Raw genomic sequence first — 17,023 nt, 5'->3', positions numbered from 1 at the left:
AGCCTCCCAAGTAGCTGGGACTACAGGTGCATCTCACCACGCCCAGCTGATTTCTTTATTTTTTGTAGAGACAGGGTCTTGCTATGTTGCCCAGGGTGGCCTCAAACTCCTGGCTTCAGGTGATCCTCCCAACTCAGCCTCCCAAGTAGCTAGGTCTGCAGGCATGGGCCACCACACCCAGCCTTATCTTTAGTTTGAATTTGCGTTCTGTTTTTAGTTAGCTGTCAGAGTTGCATTTAGCAGTATCCCCTGTGGCTATCAGTTGTACCTTCACTTACAGAATGACAGCTGTTCGGGTTTGCAAAAGCCTTTCACAGTCTGAGTGCAGCCTCCCAAATGCAGAAATATCTGATGCAAAGCCCCACAGGCCCAGGGCTCAGTTCATCTGGGGCAGGGCTCTCCCCACCTGCCATGGAAGGCCTCGGAAAGTTCTGGCATTCAGAAAGTGCTCGTGCTGTGTCCAGTCTGCCTGCTCCGGCCCGCCATGCAGTCAGGCCTCTAGACTCACCCACAGACACAGACAGGACCTTTGGGCAGTGTAGTCCTTCCCACCTTCCCACTGCACCATACTCCCTCTCTCCTTATACAAAATCAACTCTAGGTCTGTCTCTACCTTCCACAGGCTGGACCACCAGGCCACCCCTTCCTCCTTGGTTCCGCATCCCCACCCCAGTCTGAGAGTCTTAGGAGCAGATAGGAACCCCCCAGGAAACACAGCAATCCCAGAAGTACAGACCTGGAGGCCACATTGCCAATCTGCCCATTTTACAGATAGAAAACAGAGGCCCAGGGTGGGAAGGGAATCATTCAAGGTCATCAGCAAGTTAGAGGTGGGGCCGAGGCAGGGCTTGGGCTGTGTCCTGCCTCCCGGGTCAGTCCCCATCCCTACACCCCCACACTACCTCGTGAACCACTTGCTTTGCACATCTTGTTTAATTCAATCCAGTTCCACAAACGTTCATCCAGGGACTGTGACGCACAGCACGCTGGCTCTCCGTTCTCTCCTGGAAGAGCAAAAACGCAGCAATAATGGATGAGCTTCCACTCAGGCTGATGAGCTTTGTCATCGAGCTCCACACCAGGCAACGGGGCGGCTTCTTTGCCAGGGGAAATAACTTCTTAAAATATTGAAATAAAGGCTTTTAGAAATTGTACATGGATTAAGGTTTCATTTCTTAAAGAACTAAACAAATAGGGCAAGAGGTGAGGTGGCAGATTTCAATATTTGCAACAAAGACAGAAAGCCTCACGCTAGGAAAGAAAAGACCGTAAGACCGGAGCTTGGCTAAGTTTGGTGGAAAACAAAGCGACGTGCTTGACTCTCTCAATTCTGCGCCACGATGGAAGGCAGCCCAGCAACAGGGGGCTTACTTTGTGTTTACCGTGTGGTGTTAAACGAAATACTCCAGTTCACAAAACTCCAAAGCTCAGCTGGGCTCCATGGCTCACGCCTCTCATCCCAGCATTTTGGGAGGCCGAGGCAGGTGGATCACCTGAGGTCAGGAGGTCAAGACCATCCTGGCCAACAAGGCGAAACCCCGTCTCTACTAAAAATACAAAAATTAGCTGGGCGTGGTGGCGGGCACCTGTAATCCCAGCTACTCAGGAGGCTGAGGCAGGAGAATGGCTTGAACCCAGGAGGCAGAGGTTGCAGGGAGCCAAGATCGCACCACTACACTCCAGCCTGGCAATAGAGCGAGACTCCGTCTCAAAAACACAAAAACAAAAACAAAGAAAACAAAATTCCAAAGCTCGGGGCATCCCTGGGCCACACAGCACTCACAGCCCTGGTGGAGCTGAGACTACGCCCAGCAAGAAACGCCACTGGTCTCTGTTTTAATTTTTTTTTTGGAGACAGGGTCTCACCTGTTGCCCAGGCTGGAGTGCAGTGGCACCATCATAGCTCACTGCAGCCTTGACCTCCTGGGTTCAAGCAATCCTCCTGCCTCAGCCTTCTGAGTAGCTGGAACTATAGGTGTGCGCCACTACACTGGGCTAATTTTTTAATTTTTTTGTAGAGACAGGGGTCTCGCTATGTTGCCCAGACTGGTCTCAAACTGCTGCGCTCAAGTGATCCTCCCAGCTCGGCCTCCCAAAGTGCTGGGATGACAGGTAAGAGTCACCGCGCCTGGCTCCAAGCCATCTTTAAACACTCCCCGAGGAGAGCTTTTATTTCCTTTCTAGATGAGTCTCTCCCTGGATCCTTATAAACCGGATTTGCTTTTTAATAGGATTCTTTAATTTCCTTTGGGAAAAATTTGAGTTTTACATAGACGACCCTGGGTTTTGGTCTTGTGATAAAATATCTGTAATTTTCAATTGCAGATTGAATCTTGTTTTTCTCCAAAAACTGTAGCAGCAGATGCTTCTTAAATCGTGCCTCGCCCCACCCTCAACTTGGACTATCAAAGTTTAGAAAAAAAAATAAGTGGTTCATTATGTCTTTCCAGATACCTGGGTACTAAAGGTCATCTCTGCCTCGTGGAATGCTCTCACTGGAATCATTTATATTTCTGTGCTGCTATTTATTCAAGTGTCTTTGCAACCGTAGCTTGCAGGTCACTGCCAACAGCAACTCTACAGGCACAGCAAGACCACAAGATTGTCACACCCAGCTGGGGGCACAGCCAAGGCAGTGATGAAGCTGGTGGAAACGCCAGAGGCCCTGGGGCACGGGGTCTCCCAGGCCTCAGCTGCAGGCGTGCCAGCGTGGAGGAAGATCTTGGCCGGCCACAATGGCCCATGCCTGTCATCCCAGCAATTTGGGAGGCTGAGGTGGGGGGATCGCTTGAGCCCAAGAGTTTGAGGGCAGCCTGGGTGACATAGCGAGACCTTATCTCTACAAAAATATTTTTTAAATGAGATGGATGTGGTGGCATGTACATGTAGTCTCTGCTACCCAGGGGGCCGAGGTGGGAGGGTTGCTTGAGCCTGGGAGGTTGAGGCTGCAGTGAGCTATGATTGCGTCACTGTACTCCAGCCTGGGTGACAGAGCAAGACCCTGTCTCAAAAAAAAAAAAGAAAAAGAAAAAGGCCGGGCACGGTGGCTCATGCCTGTAATCCCAGCAGCACTTTGGGAGGCCGAGGCAGGCAGATCACCTGAGGTCAGGAGTTCGAGACCAGCCTGGCCAACATGGCGAAACATCGTCTCTAATAAAAATACAAAAATTAGCCAGGAGTGGTGGTGGGTGCCTGTAATCCCAGCTACTCGGGAGGCTGAGGCAGGAGAATCGCTTGAACCTGGGAGGCGGAGGTTGCAGTGAGCCGAGATTGCACCATTGCACTCCAGCCTGGGCAACAAGAGTGAAACTCCATCTCTGAAAAAAAGAAAAAAAAAGAGAAGAAAAGAAAAAGAAAAAGATTTATAGCCCAGCAGTGAAGCCTGCCCACAGTCACCCCTCCTGGCCCTGACCTCACCTCCTCTGCAGCGACATTGTGTATCTCCTTCTCCGAGTCAATATCCAGCTTGTTTTTCTTTTTTTGTTTGTTTGTTTGAGATAAAGTCTAGCTGTGTCACCCAGGCTGGAGTGCAATGGTGCGATCACGGCTCACTGCAGCCTTGACCTCCTGGGCTCAAGAGATCCTCCCACCTCAGCCTCCCGAGTAGCTGGGACCACAGATGCCCGCTACCATGCCCACTGATTTTATTTTTATGTTTGATAGAGATGGGGTCTTGCTGTGTTGCCCGGGCTGGTCGTGAACTCCTGGCCTCAAGCGATCCTCTCACCTCCCGAAGCTCTGGGATTAAGTGTGAACCACCACGCCCGGCAGTGTCCAGCCTCTACACCGTCACAGCCCACCTCGGGAGCCAGCACTGTGGCACTGAGGCTGTTTCGACATCTGCCAGGCCCGTCAAGGGGAATTTGGGAAGTGGAGATTGCCTTCATTGCTATGTCTAGTCTTTCCGCTTCTTGCAAAAGCCCAAGAGTGCAGAGAGCTCAGAACCATCGATCACGGTGGGTGTCTATTCATCTGTTATGACCAGTGGGTCCCCGTGACCCATGAAGGGAAGGAAGCGTCACTGAGCACCTCTAACATGCATGCCCTGCATTGGGCCCTTCTGGAAAGGGGATGTCATCGACTCCTCCCAACTATTCGGCAAACAGGAATCGGTTTCTCCATAAAGCACTCGACACAGGCCACGCAGGAACAAACCTCGACATTGCGCTCAGTGAAGAGAGCCAGACACAAACGGACACACAGTGTATGGTTCCATTTATAGACAATTTCCAGAACAGACAAATCCGCAGGGTCAAGAAGTAGAATCGTGGCCAGGCACAGTGGCTCACACCTGTCATCCCAGCACTTGGGAGGCCGAGGAGGGTGGATCACCTGAGGTCAGGAGTTCAAGACCAGCCTGGCCAACATGGTGAAACCCCGTCTCTACAAAAATACAAAAATTAGCCAGGCATGGTGGCGGGTGCCTGTAGTCCCACCTACTCAGGAGGCTGAGGCAGGAGAATCGCTTGAACCCAGGAGGTGGAGGTTGCAGTGGGCTGAGATCACACCACTGCACTCCAGCCTGGGCGACAGAGACTACGTCTCAAAAAAAAAAAAATTGGCCGGGCGCGGTGGCTCACGCCTGTAATCCCAGCACTTTGGGAGGCCAAGGCAGGTGGATCACGAGGTCAGGAGATCGAGACCATCCTGGCTAACACGGTGAAACCCCGTCTCTACTAAAAGTACAAAAAAAAATTAGCCAGATGTGGTGGTGGATGCCTGTAGTTCCAGCTACTTGGGAGGCTGAGGCAGGAGAATGGCGTGAACCCAGGAGGCGGAGCTTGCAGTGAGCCGAGATCGTACCACTGCCCTCCAGCCTGGGCAACAGAGCAAGACCCCGTCTCAAAAAAAAAAAAAAAAAAAAGAGCCAGAAAGAGAAATCCTTTCAGCCCAGGCTTCTTCCACTTGTATGAGCCCATCAGTCCCCCTGCAGGAGCAGAAGACAACTGGACATGGGTTTCTGTCTCCTACCCTTCCCTCATTCATTCCAAAACCTCTATAGCCTAAATAGAATAGCTGTGTCTAATGTCTGTGTCACTGGCCTGTATCACAAATGTGTTCTCCAACTGTCTGCTAACCAGCTCCTCTTAAAAGGCTGGCTGAGAGCAGCGAGAATAATGATCATTTCTATAGTAAGATGATTCTACCCATGACTGCACCACACAAAAACTTCAAGGAGATGTTGTGTTGACAAGACGGCCACAGCCAGACAAGGTGGCTCACGCCTGTAATCCCAGCACTTTAGGAGGTCGAGGTGGGAGATCACGAGGTCAGGAGATCGAGACCATCCTGGCCAACATGGTGAAACTCCGTCTCTACTAAAAATACAAAAAATAGCTGGGCATGGCAACGCACACCTGTAATCCTAGCTACTCAGAAGGCTGAGACAGGAGAATTGCTTGAACCTGGGAGGATGGAGGTTGCTGTGAGCTGAGATCACATCACTGCACTCCAGCCTGAGTGACAGAGCAAGACTCTGTCTCAAAAAAAAAAAAAAAAAAAAGCTGGGCGCGGTGGCTCACACCTGTAATCCCAGTACTTTGGGAGGCCTAGGAGGGCGGATCACGAGGTCAGGAGATCGAGATCATCCTAGCCAACATGGTGAAACTCCATCTCTACTAAAAATAAAAATAAATTAGCTGGGCATGGTGGTGCACGCCTGTAGTCCCAGCTACTCAGAAGGCTGAGGCGGGAGAATTGCTTGAACCCAGGAGGGTGGAGGTTGCAGTGAGCTGAGATCATGCCACTGCACTCCAGCCTGGGCGACACAGCAAGACTCTGTCTCAAAAAAAAAAAAAAAAAACGGCCATTCAGGCAGCCCCTGGGGACCCTGATAGTCACCACTCCAGCAGCTTGTAGGGAGCCCTGCCAGGCCCAGGACGTCCCAGCCATATGGTCCATTTGCACTCAAGCTGCCCCTCATCGGGTCTAGAGCAGCAAGGTCTGTTTATCTAAGGATCGGGAGAACAGCTGGTTAATCATATACGTAACAGCTAAATTTATGATATTCCGAGCCTGGGTAATATGGCAAAACCTCATATCTACTAAAAACACAAAAATTAGCTGGGCGTGGTGGTGTGTGCCTGTAGTCTCAGCTACTCGGGAGACTGAGGCAGGGGGATTCCTTGAGCCCGGGAGGCTGAAGCTGCAGTGAGCCATGATCATGCCACTGCACTCCAGCCTAGGTAACAGAGTGAGACCCTGTCTCCAAAATAAAAAAATTAATAGATAAAATAGGCCGGTGCGGCGGCTCACGCCTGTAATCCCAGCACTTTGGGAGGCTGAGGTGGGTGGATCACGTGAGAATGGGAGTTTGAGACCAGCCTGACCAACGTGAAGAAACCCCGTCTCTATGAAAAATACAAAATTAGCCAGGTGTGGTGGCACATGCCTGTAATCCCAGCTACTCGGGAGTCTGAGGCAGGAGAATCGCTTGAACCCAGGAAGTGGAGGTTGTGGTGAGCCGCAAATAGCGCCACTGCACTCCAGCCTGGGCAACAAGAGCAAAACTCCTTCTCAAAAAAAAAAAAAAAAAAAAGACAAAATAATGAACGTATGATGTTCCAGTGAATTGCTGCTGCCCGTGGGCTGCCCCTCTAAATCCCAAGAGACAGGCACCCTCATTTTTCATCTTCATTTTTAAGCTGAGAAACTGAGGCAAGTTGCTCAAAATTAACAGCCAAGGAGGTTGATTCTGATGCCTAAAATTTTACCTAATCTAAGATTTGCCATACCTGGGAGTCTTCCTGGTCTGAAGACCAGACTATCTGAGTTCCCGCCATTACAGGGCAGCAGAGGAAAACAGAAATCATCGTAACACAAAAACTGTTACTTCACTGGTCTCCACTCACACACCCCTCTTGGCTGAGCTCCAGAATCTTTCCTGTTGAGAGAATGGGAGAGCATGTCGTGAGGCTGTGGAAGTACAAAGCACATCAGTTGCAAAGCCAAACCATCTACCTTCCAAGAGGTGCAAGGTTTCAGGAATGTAGGCCAGGCGCGGTGGCTCACGCCTGTAATCCCAACACTTTGGGAGGCCGAGGTGGGTGGATCACCTGAGGTCGGGAGTTCGTGACCAGCCTGACCAACATAGAGAGACTCCATCTCTACTAAAAATACAAAATTAGCTGGGCGTGGTGGCGCATGCCTGTAATCCCAGCTACTTGGGAGGCTGAGGCAGGAGAATCGCTTGAACTCGGGAAGCGGAGGTTGTAGTGAGCCAAGATTGCGCCACTGCACTCCAGCTTGGGCAACAAGAGCAAAACTCTGTCTCAAAAAACAAAAAACAAACAAACAAATAAACAAACAAAAAAATGGTTTCAGGAAGCCCACAAATGGAATGCCAGGGATGCTCGGATGGAGACCAAAGCTGTGGGTCAGCGTGGGAGGCCCTAGCAAAGCCACACAGGCGGCTGAGAGCGAGGCCACGCCCATGGCTAATGGCTGGATGGCCCTTCAACAAGAAAGCGTGTGACTATCAAATGATGAAGAGAGACACGGCCAGGCACAGTGGCTCACACCTGTTATCCCAGCACTTTGGAAGGCCAAGGCAGGCAGATGGTGAGGTCAACAGATCAAGACCATCCTGGCCAACATGGTGAAACCTCGTCTCTACTAAAAATGCAAAAATTAACCAGGCGTGGTGGTGCACGCCTGTAATCCCAGCTACTCAGGAGGCTGAGGTAGGAGAATCGCTTGAACCCGGAGGGTGGAGATTATAGTGAGCCAAGATCTCGCCACTGCACTCCAGCCTAGCGACACAGTGAAATTCTATCTCAAAAAAAAGAGAGAGAGAGAGAGAGAGAGACTCGTGGGGAAATTGATGGTGTCCTTGCCCGTTTTTGTAAAACCAACCCTCTTCATCCTGGAGCTGGGAAAATCCCACACAATGGGAAGGATAACGTGTGTAGCGATCACACAATTTGTTGGAAAAATTACAATCCTACCAAATCAGCACTTGACTAAGTCTTTGTTGGTTCTACAAATGAACACACCACGGCATTTATCACCGACAAGTTACTGAACATAAGACAAATTTGAGATACTTTGCTTTTTTTTCATTTTTCAAAATAACTCCTCGAACTCTTTGCCCCACGATTGGCACCATTACTATTAGATTCCCATTTTATGTGAATGCACTTGAGTGAGTCTTTCTTTCCAGTTCCTTTACCCTTGGGTACTGGAGAACAGTCAATGGCATGCAATGAGGTCCTCTTCCATTCTTCTAGATATACAAATTCTGCCCAGGCATCCATTCAGGCTGCCAGAAAGTCCCTGGACCACCACCTCAGCCTAGGACAACCTTCCACCTCTCATTTCTTTCCTACTGTCTTTATCTTAGATCTAGACCCAAACCAACCAAACAATCCCTCACATATGTGCTTAACAGTGTCATCAAAAACAACATCCAGGCTGGGTGCGGTGGCGCACGTCTGTAATCCCAGCACTTTGGGAGGCCGAGGCGGGCAGATCACCTGAGGTCAGGAGATCGAGACCAGCCTGGCCAACATGGCGAAACCCAGTCTCTACTAAAAATACAAAAATTAGCCGGGAGTGGTGGCAGGTGCCTATAATCCTAGCTACTCGTGAGGCTGAGGCAGCGGAATCGCTTAAACCTGGGAGGCGGAGGTTGCAGTGAGCCAAGATCACACCACTGCATTCCAGCCTGGACGACAAGAGCGAGACTCTGTCTCAAAAAACGACAACAACAACAACAACAACAAAAATCCATCTTGTTCTTCAACATCCCTTTTTTAAAGGTGATAAGTTTATTTCAGAGGGTTTTCTCTGAGAGGACAGGATCAGATTTCTTGTATCTATTTGCCTACAGAGAGGGAGAATACACAAACAGGTGAATAAAAGCGAGTGAACCTTTTGAAGATTTCAGATGGCAAAGCAATCCACTGGCAATTTGCTTGCGGGGTATGTGTGGGTGGATGTGTGTTTAAATTTAGAGCCGACAGAAACTTAGACTTTCCTGGGAAGTTGATATGCTTCCTGTTTTTTGAGTATTAGAACCATGAAACTCATCATCTCTCCTTTTGTGTACTGGCTGCAAGAATGCTCAAAAATGAATTTCCCCTTGATTTATGTCTATTTTGATCATTTTCTGTATGCATGCCTTTTATTTTAGGCCTCCAGAAATCAACATTGGAGGGAGCATGCTTCATTTGACTTGACTGGGATTGGATACGAAGTCATCAGATGGTGAGAGGAGGGAGTCAAGATCTTCCTTGGGGCTTCAGTGGTATAAATGTCAGAGGTGCTTGAACCAGAGCAACTCCATCTTGAATAGGGGCTGGGTGAAACGAGGCTGAGATCTGCTGGGCTGCATTCCCAGACAGTTAAGGCATTCTATGTCACAGGAGGAGATCGGAGGTCGGCAGAAGCTACAGGTCAAAGGAGCTGGCCAGGCCGAGGCGGGCGGATCAGAAGGTCAGGAGATCGAGACCATCGTAGCTAACACAGTGAAACCCCGTCTCTACTAAAAATACAAAAAATTAGCCGGGCGTGGTAGCAGGCGCCTGTAATCCCAGCTACTCGGGAGGCTGAGGCAGGAAAATGGCATGAACCCGGGAGGCGGAGCTTGCAGTGAGCCGAGATCGTGCCACTGCACTCCAGCCTGAGTGACAAAGAGAGACTCCTTCTCAAAAAAATTTAAAAAAAATAATAAAAAAAAAAAAAGCTGGCCAAAACCCACCAAAACCAACATGGTGATGAGCGTGACCTCTGGTCGTCCTGGCTGCTACACTCCCACCAGCACTGTCACAGTTTACAAATGCCATAGCAACCCCAGGACATTACCCTAAAGAGTTTAAAAAGGTGAGGCACGAATAATCCACCCCTTGTTTAGCATATCATCAAGAAATAACCACAAAAATAGGCAACCAGCAGCCCATGCTGCTCTGCCTATGGAGTAGCCATTCTTCATTCTGTTCCCAGTGGAGGGTGTCCAGGTTCTTGGCACCTAGAACAAAGAATTGGACAAAACGCACAAAGCGACCGGGCGTGGTGGCTCACGTCTATAATCCCAGCACTTTGGGAGGCCAAGGCGGGCAGATCACCCGAGGTCAGGAGTTCAAGACCAGCCTGGCCAACATGGCGAAATACCGTCTCTACAAAAAATACCAAAGTTAGCCGGGCATGGTGACGCATGTCTGTAATCTCAGCTACTCAGGAGGCTGAGGCAGGAGAATTGCTTGAACCCAGGAGGCAGAGGTTGCAGTGAGCCATGATCACACCACTGCACTCCAGCCTGGACAACAGAGTTAGACTCCGTCTCAACAACAACAAAAAAATGCACAAAGCAAGAAAAGAATGAAGCAACAAAAGCAGAGATTTTTTGAAAATGAAAGTACACTCCATGGCACGGGGGCGGCCGAAGCACAGGGGCTCAGGGCCCCATTACAGAACTTGTGGGGGGTTAAATACCCTCTAGGGGTTTCTACTGGTTACTTGGTGTACGCCCTATGTAAATAAAGAGGATGAAGTAAAGCTACAAAATCATTTACTCAGTGTACACCATATGGAGAGGGTATTTCCCGTCATAGCTGAAGTGTTCCCTGCCTCCAGACCCTATTTTCCTGCCTCAATTCCTTTACTTTTCTAATAAATTTGCTTTCACTTTGTGGACCCGCCCTCAATTCTCTCTTGGGGTCTGGATCGGGACCCCTTTTGGGTAATACAGACAGAAAATACGGCCGTGACATGGTTGTCAGGAAACAACAGTGAGGCCGCTGAGGGTGGGGTTCTGAAGGGGTGTTAACCCCCCGACCCCGAGGAAGGCTCTGGAGGCTGCAATCACTCTCAGCCTCTGCTAAAGATGCCCGACCCTGCCAATAAAACTTCCAGCAGCGGGGCGCGGTGGCTCACGCCTGTAATCCCAGCACTTTGGGAGGCCGAGGCAGGCGGCTCACCTGAGGTCAGGAGTTCAAGACCAGCCTGACCAACATGGTGAAACCCCATCTGTACTAAAAATAAAAACAAAAAAATTACCCGGGCCTGGTGGTACAAGCCTGTAATCCCAGCTACACAGGAGGCTGAGGCAGGAGAACTGCTTGAACCCAGGAGGCGGAAGTTGCAGTGAGCCAAGATCGCGCCACTGCACTCCAGCCTGGGTGACACAGCAAGACTCCGTCTCAAACAAAACAAAACGCCTCCCAGCTTGGAGAAACTGAGGCTGAGTAGTAGAGAGTGAGGGGGTCCCTGGGAGGAACCAGAACTCATCCTGCTTCATTCAGGGTGGGGCTGGCCCCCTTCTTGGCCTTGGCCGGGGCTTCGTGTCACGGAGTGCCCAAGGGACGGGGTTCGAAGCCCACCCCAGCCCGCCAGCCGCCTAAGCCTGGCCGAGCTCACTGCACCTGCACACGTCCGTAAAACGCGGATGAAACGCTTCTACTGAACCGGGTGGCTGAGATCAAATGAATTACGGGTATAAAGCGCTTACAACGATGCCTGGCGCACACTCGGTGCCAAATAAGCGTTCGCTGTGGCGACGGTGATGCCTCCAGCCCAAAGCCCGTGATCAAGCAGGGCCGGGCTCCCAGCGCTAGGGGTTCCTAGGCGCGGCGTTTCGGGGGTCCTGGACACTGACACGGGGGACAGAGCTCCCACCAGCGAGGATCCCGAGGGTCTGCAGCAGAGGGGCTGAGGCCCGGGACGGGGGTGGTCGCAGCGCCCCTTCCTGAAAAAACGGGGACCGGCTCTAAGGCGCCCCCAAGCCCTGCCGGCAGCGCGGAACCCGAGCCGCTCAGAAGCCCGGGAGCCCCACGTCTCGGGGACCAGAAGCGCCGCGGCCCTGACTTCCGGAAGGTGGACGGAACCTGCGGACGGGGCGCGCCCGCGTGGCGCCCGCAGAGCCACTTCCGGGCGCGGCGCCGGCTTGGTGAGCGCGGGTACCCGCGGGCTTCCCCGGGCGGTTGCATCCCCCGTAGCCCGGCCGGCCTCGTCACCGCGTGTCGTGGGGGTCCCGGGCCCGCGGCTGCAGGGCCGGGGCGGCGGCGAGGCCGAGGGGCGGGAAGCCACTGCCCGGTCTGGCAGTGTGAACGTGCAAGTCGATCACCTAACCCAGAAAGCCCCAGGCGCGGTCTCTACGGGCGGCCCCGCGCCTGCTTCTGTTTTATTTTTTTAGGGACGGGGTCTCTCTCTGCCGCCCGGGCTGGAGTACAGTGGTGTGATCACGGCTCACCGCAGCCTCGACCTCCCGGGCTGAAGCGATCTTCCCGCCTCAGCCTCCTGAGTAACTGGGACCACAGGCGCGCCCGGCTGATTTTTAAATTTTTTTTTGGTAGAGATGGGGGTCTCGCCATGTTGGCCAGGCTGCTCTCGAACTCCTGGCCTCAAGCGATCGTCCTGTCTCGGCCTCCCAAAGTGCTGGGATGACAGGCATGAGCCACCGCGCCTGGCCCCTTCTTTTGAATGGGCCTCCTTGCGTTTCTGTTTCAATGCCCGGTGCTACTTTTTTGGGAGCCTCGAGGCTGTACTGTTTGATTGACTCCTTTTTTTTCCCCTTTCTTTTTAACCGAAATTAAAGCTGCCACTGAAGAGCCCCGCCATGGAGGACACGCCGTTGGTGATATCGAAACAGAAGACGGAGGTGGTGTGCGGGGTCCCCACCCAGGTGGTGTGCACGGCCTTCAGCAGTCACATCCTGGTGGTGGTGACCCAGTTCGGGAAGATGGGCACCCTGGTCTCCCTGGAGCCCAGCAGCGTGGCCAGTGACGTCAGCAAGCCTGTGCTCACCACAAAAGTCCTTCTGGGGCAGGATGAGGTAAAGTGGATTGGCCAAGAACCGTGGCTCACGCCTGTAACCCTAGCACTTTCAGAGGCCTAGGTGGGCAGATCGCTTGAGGCCAGGAGTTTGAAACCAGCCTGGGCAACACAACAACACACACACAAGTCACTACAAAAAAACAAGTGCCTACAAAAAATATATATAGGGAGAGAGGCTGGGTGCAGTGGCTCACACCTGTAATCCCAGCACTTTGGGAGTCTGAGATGGGCAGATCACTTAAGGTCAGGAGTTCCAGACCAGCCTGGCCAACATGGCGAAACCCCATTTCTACTAAAAATATAAAAACTAGCTGGGTGTGGTGGCACATACCTGTAATCTCAGCTACTCAGGAGGCTGAGGCACAAGAATCGCTTGAACCCAAGAGGCGGAGGTTACAGTGAGCCAAGATCACGCCACAGCACTCCAGCCTGGGTAACAGATAGAGACTTGGTCTAAAAAGAAAAAAAAAGAAAAGAAAAAATTAGCTGGGCCTAGTGGTGTGTGCCTGTGGTCCCAGCTATTTGGGAGGCTGAGGTGGGAGGATCGCTTGACCCCTGGAGGTTGAGACTGCAGTGAGCCATGACCGTGCCACTGCACTCCAGCCTGGGTGAGAGTTACATATGTTATTATTATATTATAATGATAATAATAATAAAGTGGTCAGGAAGGGACTCCCAGGGAGGAGCATAAACCTCTTCAGTGGCTGTGATTTGTCAGTATCAGTGGCTGTGATTTGTCAGTAAGGACATGGGGCAGCTGGCGGACAAATCCCCCTACAGCGATAGCATTTTCCGGGCATTTGTGGGTCTCAAGGCGCCCCACTTGCCCTCAGTGGATGCTTTGTCCAGCCCGCAGGCATTTTATCCAGCAGACAAGCAGAAGTAGCAATTTTGTCATTCGAGCCGCCTCCCCTGCCATGGTACATTACGTGAGCAGGCGGCTGGCTGTGCTCTGCTCTGCGGAGATCACACGTGAGATTCGACAGCACTCGCCTCTGCAGGCTTCTCTTTCCTGGGTTCTTTTAGATGAGAGACAGCCAGAAGAGGCGGGGCAGCGGAAGGCGCTGGGAAAATGAATGGAGTGATGCGTCTTTAGCAGTGTGCCCATGACTGGAGTGTTCTGAGTGCTGCCTGAACTCTGAGTCACAGTTGCATGGACTTACGTGGTGGTTAATGGTGGTGTGGGAAGCCTGCCTGGGTTCCTAAGGGATACTTCATGAAAGTGTTGAGGAAAAAACCAGGTTTCTTGCAGTTAAGATGGTTTCTTCTCCTTCCTTTCACCAGCCTCTCATCCATGTCTTTGCAAAGAACCTGGTAGCGTTTGTGTCTCAAGAAGCTGGAAACAGAGCAGTCCTCCTCGCCGTGGCCGTGAAGGACAAAAGCATGGAGGGGCTGAAGGCGCTGAGGGAGGTGATCCGGGTGTGCCAGGTGTGGTGACCTGGAGGCAGCCACCCCGCGCTGCTCAGCAGGATATGTGAGGACCCAGACACCTACTCAGGGACTCAAGTCTCGCCTCCCTCCCCGGTGGAGAGAGGAACTTTGGCACTAGCCCTTGGAGCCAGGAAAAAATATTCGCGTCTCAGGCAGACTCTTACTCTGGTTACTAAGATCATCTGTGCATGACAGGGAGGGTGGAACGGGTCCCGGAGGAGTCGTGAATGGCTCTCACCAGGATCTGAAGTGTTGCTTGTGTTTGAGAATTGGAGGAATGAGTCAGCAGGCGTGGCTCATGGCCCCCCGTGTGCAGGATCAATTGTAGGAGGAAATTTCTTTTTTATTAAAAGCGAATGTGTATCCCAAAATACGTCACCGTCCTCCTTAACAGTAGTGAGACATTGCAGCCGCACAGCATGAATTCAATTTCATGGGCTTCATGTGGAAGCTTGTTGGGCAGAAACGCAGAGGGACGTAGTTCCCAGGGACTGGGTGGATCCCAGGCTTGGGCCTGTGCACGCTGTCACCCAGCTCCTCCTCCCATGACTTCTCTGAGCCTGCTGTGAAGCTGGTGGCCGTCAGCAGACATTTCTTACTATCTTACTGTGTGTGCCCGTTACTGTGCTGCAGCTGGGGACAGACACTGGCCTCTGAATCCTGAATAGCAAGGGACAGGGAATGCTTCTGTCAAGGGAGCAGCGTGTGCAGAGGTCAGGAGGGAGGACCACGGGAGGGCAGGGCACTGTGGGGTGGGTCGCCAGCGTTCACTGGTAGGCAGCTGGGGTGTGGCTGAACATGACCTCCGTGTGGGGTAGGCGGGGGTCCTTCTGTGCTGAGGCCACAGGACTCAGTCTTGCGGTGAGCAGTGTTGGCAGGCATTGGCCTTGGGGTGGCATTTACACCTCTGACAAGTGGCAGCCTGGGCCCCTCCTGGCTCTCCCTCCAGCTGCTGCGAGGGAAGCTTCGCTGATCATGCCTCAGTTGGAATTTCTGAAGCTGGAAGTCGGAGCTTTGGACCCCTTCACTCTGACAGTCTCGTGAGAAACAGCGGCAGCTGGAGAGTTGGGTTGGGTGACGGGATCCCGAAGCAGGAACCAGGCGAGGCTCTGGAGCGAAGTGAGCGCCCAGCGGGCCCTTCCAGGGAGTTGGGGGTTTACTGCCTTAGGTACCTGTAAACAAATGGGCATAGGGTGTGTGTGGAATTAGAAAGGAATATTCCCCCCCTTTTCTTTTTAAATGGAGACTGGTCTCACTGTGTTGCCCAGGCTGGTCTCAACTCCTGGCCTTAAGTGATCCTGCCACCTCAGCCTCCCAAAGTGCTAGGATCACAGGCATGCATCCTGCTTATTTCTTTCCTTTTTTTTCTTCTTTTTTTTTAAATTGTCACACCTATTACCCCATTCTGAACCCCTGCTTGTTTCTTTTTTTTTTTTTTTTAAGACAGTCTCGTTCTGTCGCCCAGGCTGGAGCGCAATGGTGCAATCTCAGCTCACTGCAACCTCTGGCCTCCCGGGTTCAAATGAGTCTCAGCCTCCCGAGTGGCTGGGACTGCAGGCGTGCACCACCACGTTTGGCTAATTTTTTTTTTTTTTTTTTTTTTGAGACGGAGTCTCACTCTGTTGCCCAGGCTGGAGTGCAGTGGCGCCATCTCAGCTCACTGCAAGCTCCGCCTCCCTGGTTCACGCCATTCTCCTGCCTCAGCCTCCTGAGTAGCTGGGACTACAGGCGTCCACTGCCACGCCCAGCTAATTTTTTGTATTTTTAATAGAGATGGGGTTTCACCATATTGTTCAGGCTGGTCTGGAACTCCTGACCTCAAATGATCCACCCACCTCAGCCTCCCAAAGTGCTGGGATTACAGATGTGAGCCACTGCACCCAGCCTAACCCCTAGTCATTTCTAATGGCTTCTGAAGTCCTGTGATTTTCTTTTTCTTTCTTTCTTTTTTTATTTATTTATTATTTTTTTTGAGATAGGGTCTCACTCTGTCGCCCAGGCTGGAGCGCAGTGGTACAATCTCAGCTCACTGCAGCCTTGACCTCCCAAGTTCAAGCGATCCTTCCATGCTCAGCCAAGCCACCCAAGTAGCTGGGGCTACAGGTGCTTGCCTCATGCCTGCAGCGCCTAATTTTTGTATTTTTAGTAGAGATGGAGTCTCACTATGTTGCCCAGGCAGGTCTTGAACTCCTGGACTCAAGGGATCCTCCCACCTCAGCTTCCCAAAGTGCTGAGATTCCAGGCGTGAGCCACCACACTGGCCAATTTTCTCGCTATTAGAAAGCCTTGAGGACAGGTGACGGGAGGGGTGTTTCAGATGCTGGTCTGATTTCAAAGGAGTTTGGAAGGTGAGTTTGCTAAAGATGGGACAGAAGGAAACTGACCCTTCAAGGGCTCACTCCTTCAGCAGATTGAGGACCTGTTGAGCACCCAGTGCCATGGTGCCTACTGGGTCACCCACAGCCGTGGCCCCTGCCCCTGTGGGTTCACAGCCCAGTTGGCTGTCAGGCAACCTTAGCACGAGAAGAAGAGAACAGGGGAGTCCCATGTGGGGATCCTGCCAGACTTCCTGGAGGAAGCACTGATGCTTGAGGGCCCCTTGCAGGGGCCTGCTGCCCCCACCAGTGTCTGCGTGCAGAGAGGACACCAGTGGATACTGAGGCAAACCCTCCCTGGCAGAAAGGACTCCCAGCCCAGGGCTTCCACGCAGCGTCCCTCGGACAGGCTGGCATCAGGGTCTGCCAGCCCCTCATGAAATCCTACGTTGAGTCCCATTTGGTGTCTGCCTCTTGGGGGACCTGAGCCCACAATTTTAAGGGCC

At 52.1% G+C, this 17,023-nt stretch overlaps 1 protein-coding gene across 2 annotated transcripts; it reads left to right on the top strand.

Annotated features, from left to right (window-relative positions):
* The first annotated feature begins 11,840 nt into the window (after window positions 1-11,840).
* On the top strand, window positions 11,841-14,573 carry PSMG3 (proteasome assembly chaperone 3). 2 transcript variants are annotated; one of them, XM_003278687.2, is made up of 3 exons: window positions 11,841-11,884; window positions 12,533-12,769; window positions 14,056-14,573. In XM_003278687.2, exons 2-3 carry the CDS (start codon window positions 12,554-12,556, stop codon window positions 14,206-14,208), a joined length of 369 nt encoding a protein of 122 aa, XP_003278735.1. In that variant the 5' UTR covers window positions 11,841-11,884; window positions 12,533-12,553; the 3' UTR covers window positions 14,209-14,573. The 2 variants fall into 2 exon arrangements, with proteins under 2 accessions (XP_003278735.1, XP_012358020.1); XM_012502566.2 differs by having other exon boundaries at window positions 11,861-12,769.
* The last annotated feature ends 2,450 nt before the right edge of the window (window positions 14,574-17,023 follow it).

This window comes from Nomascus leucogenys, chromosome 20 (assembly GCF_006542625.1).
Source record: "Nomascus leucogenys isolate Asia chromosome 20, Asia_NLE_v1, whole genome shotgun sequence".
In the NCBI taxonomy this organism is placed as follows: domain Eukaryota; kingdom Metazoa; phylum Chordata; class Mammalia; order Primates; family Hylobatidae; genus Nomascus; species Nomascus leucogenys.
The sequence above is the reverse complement of the archived record's forward strand: the minus strand, read 5'-3'. Positions and strand labels throughout refer to the sequence as shown.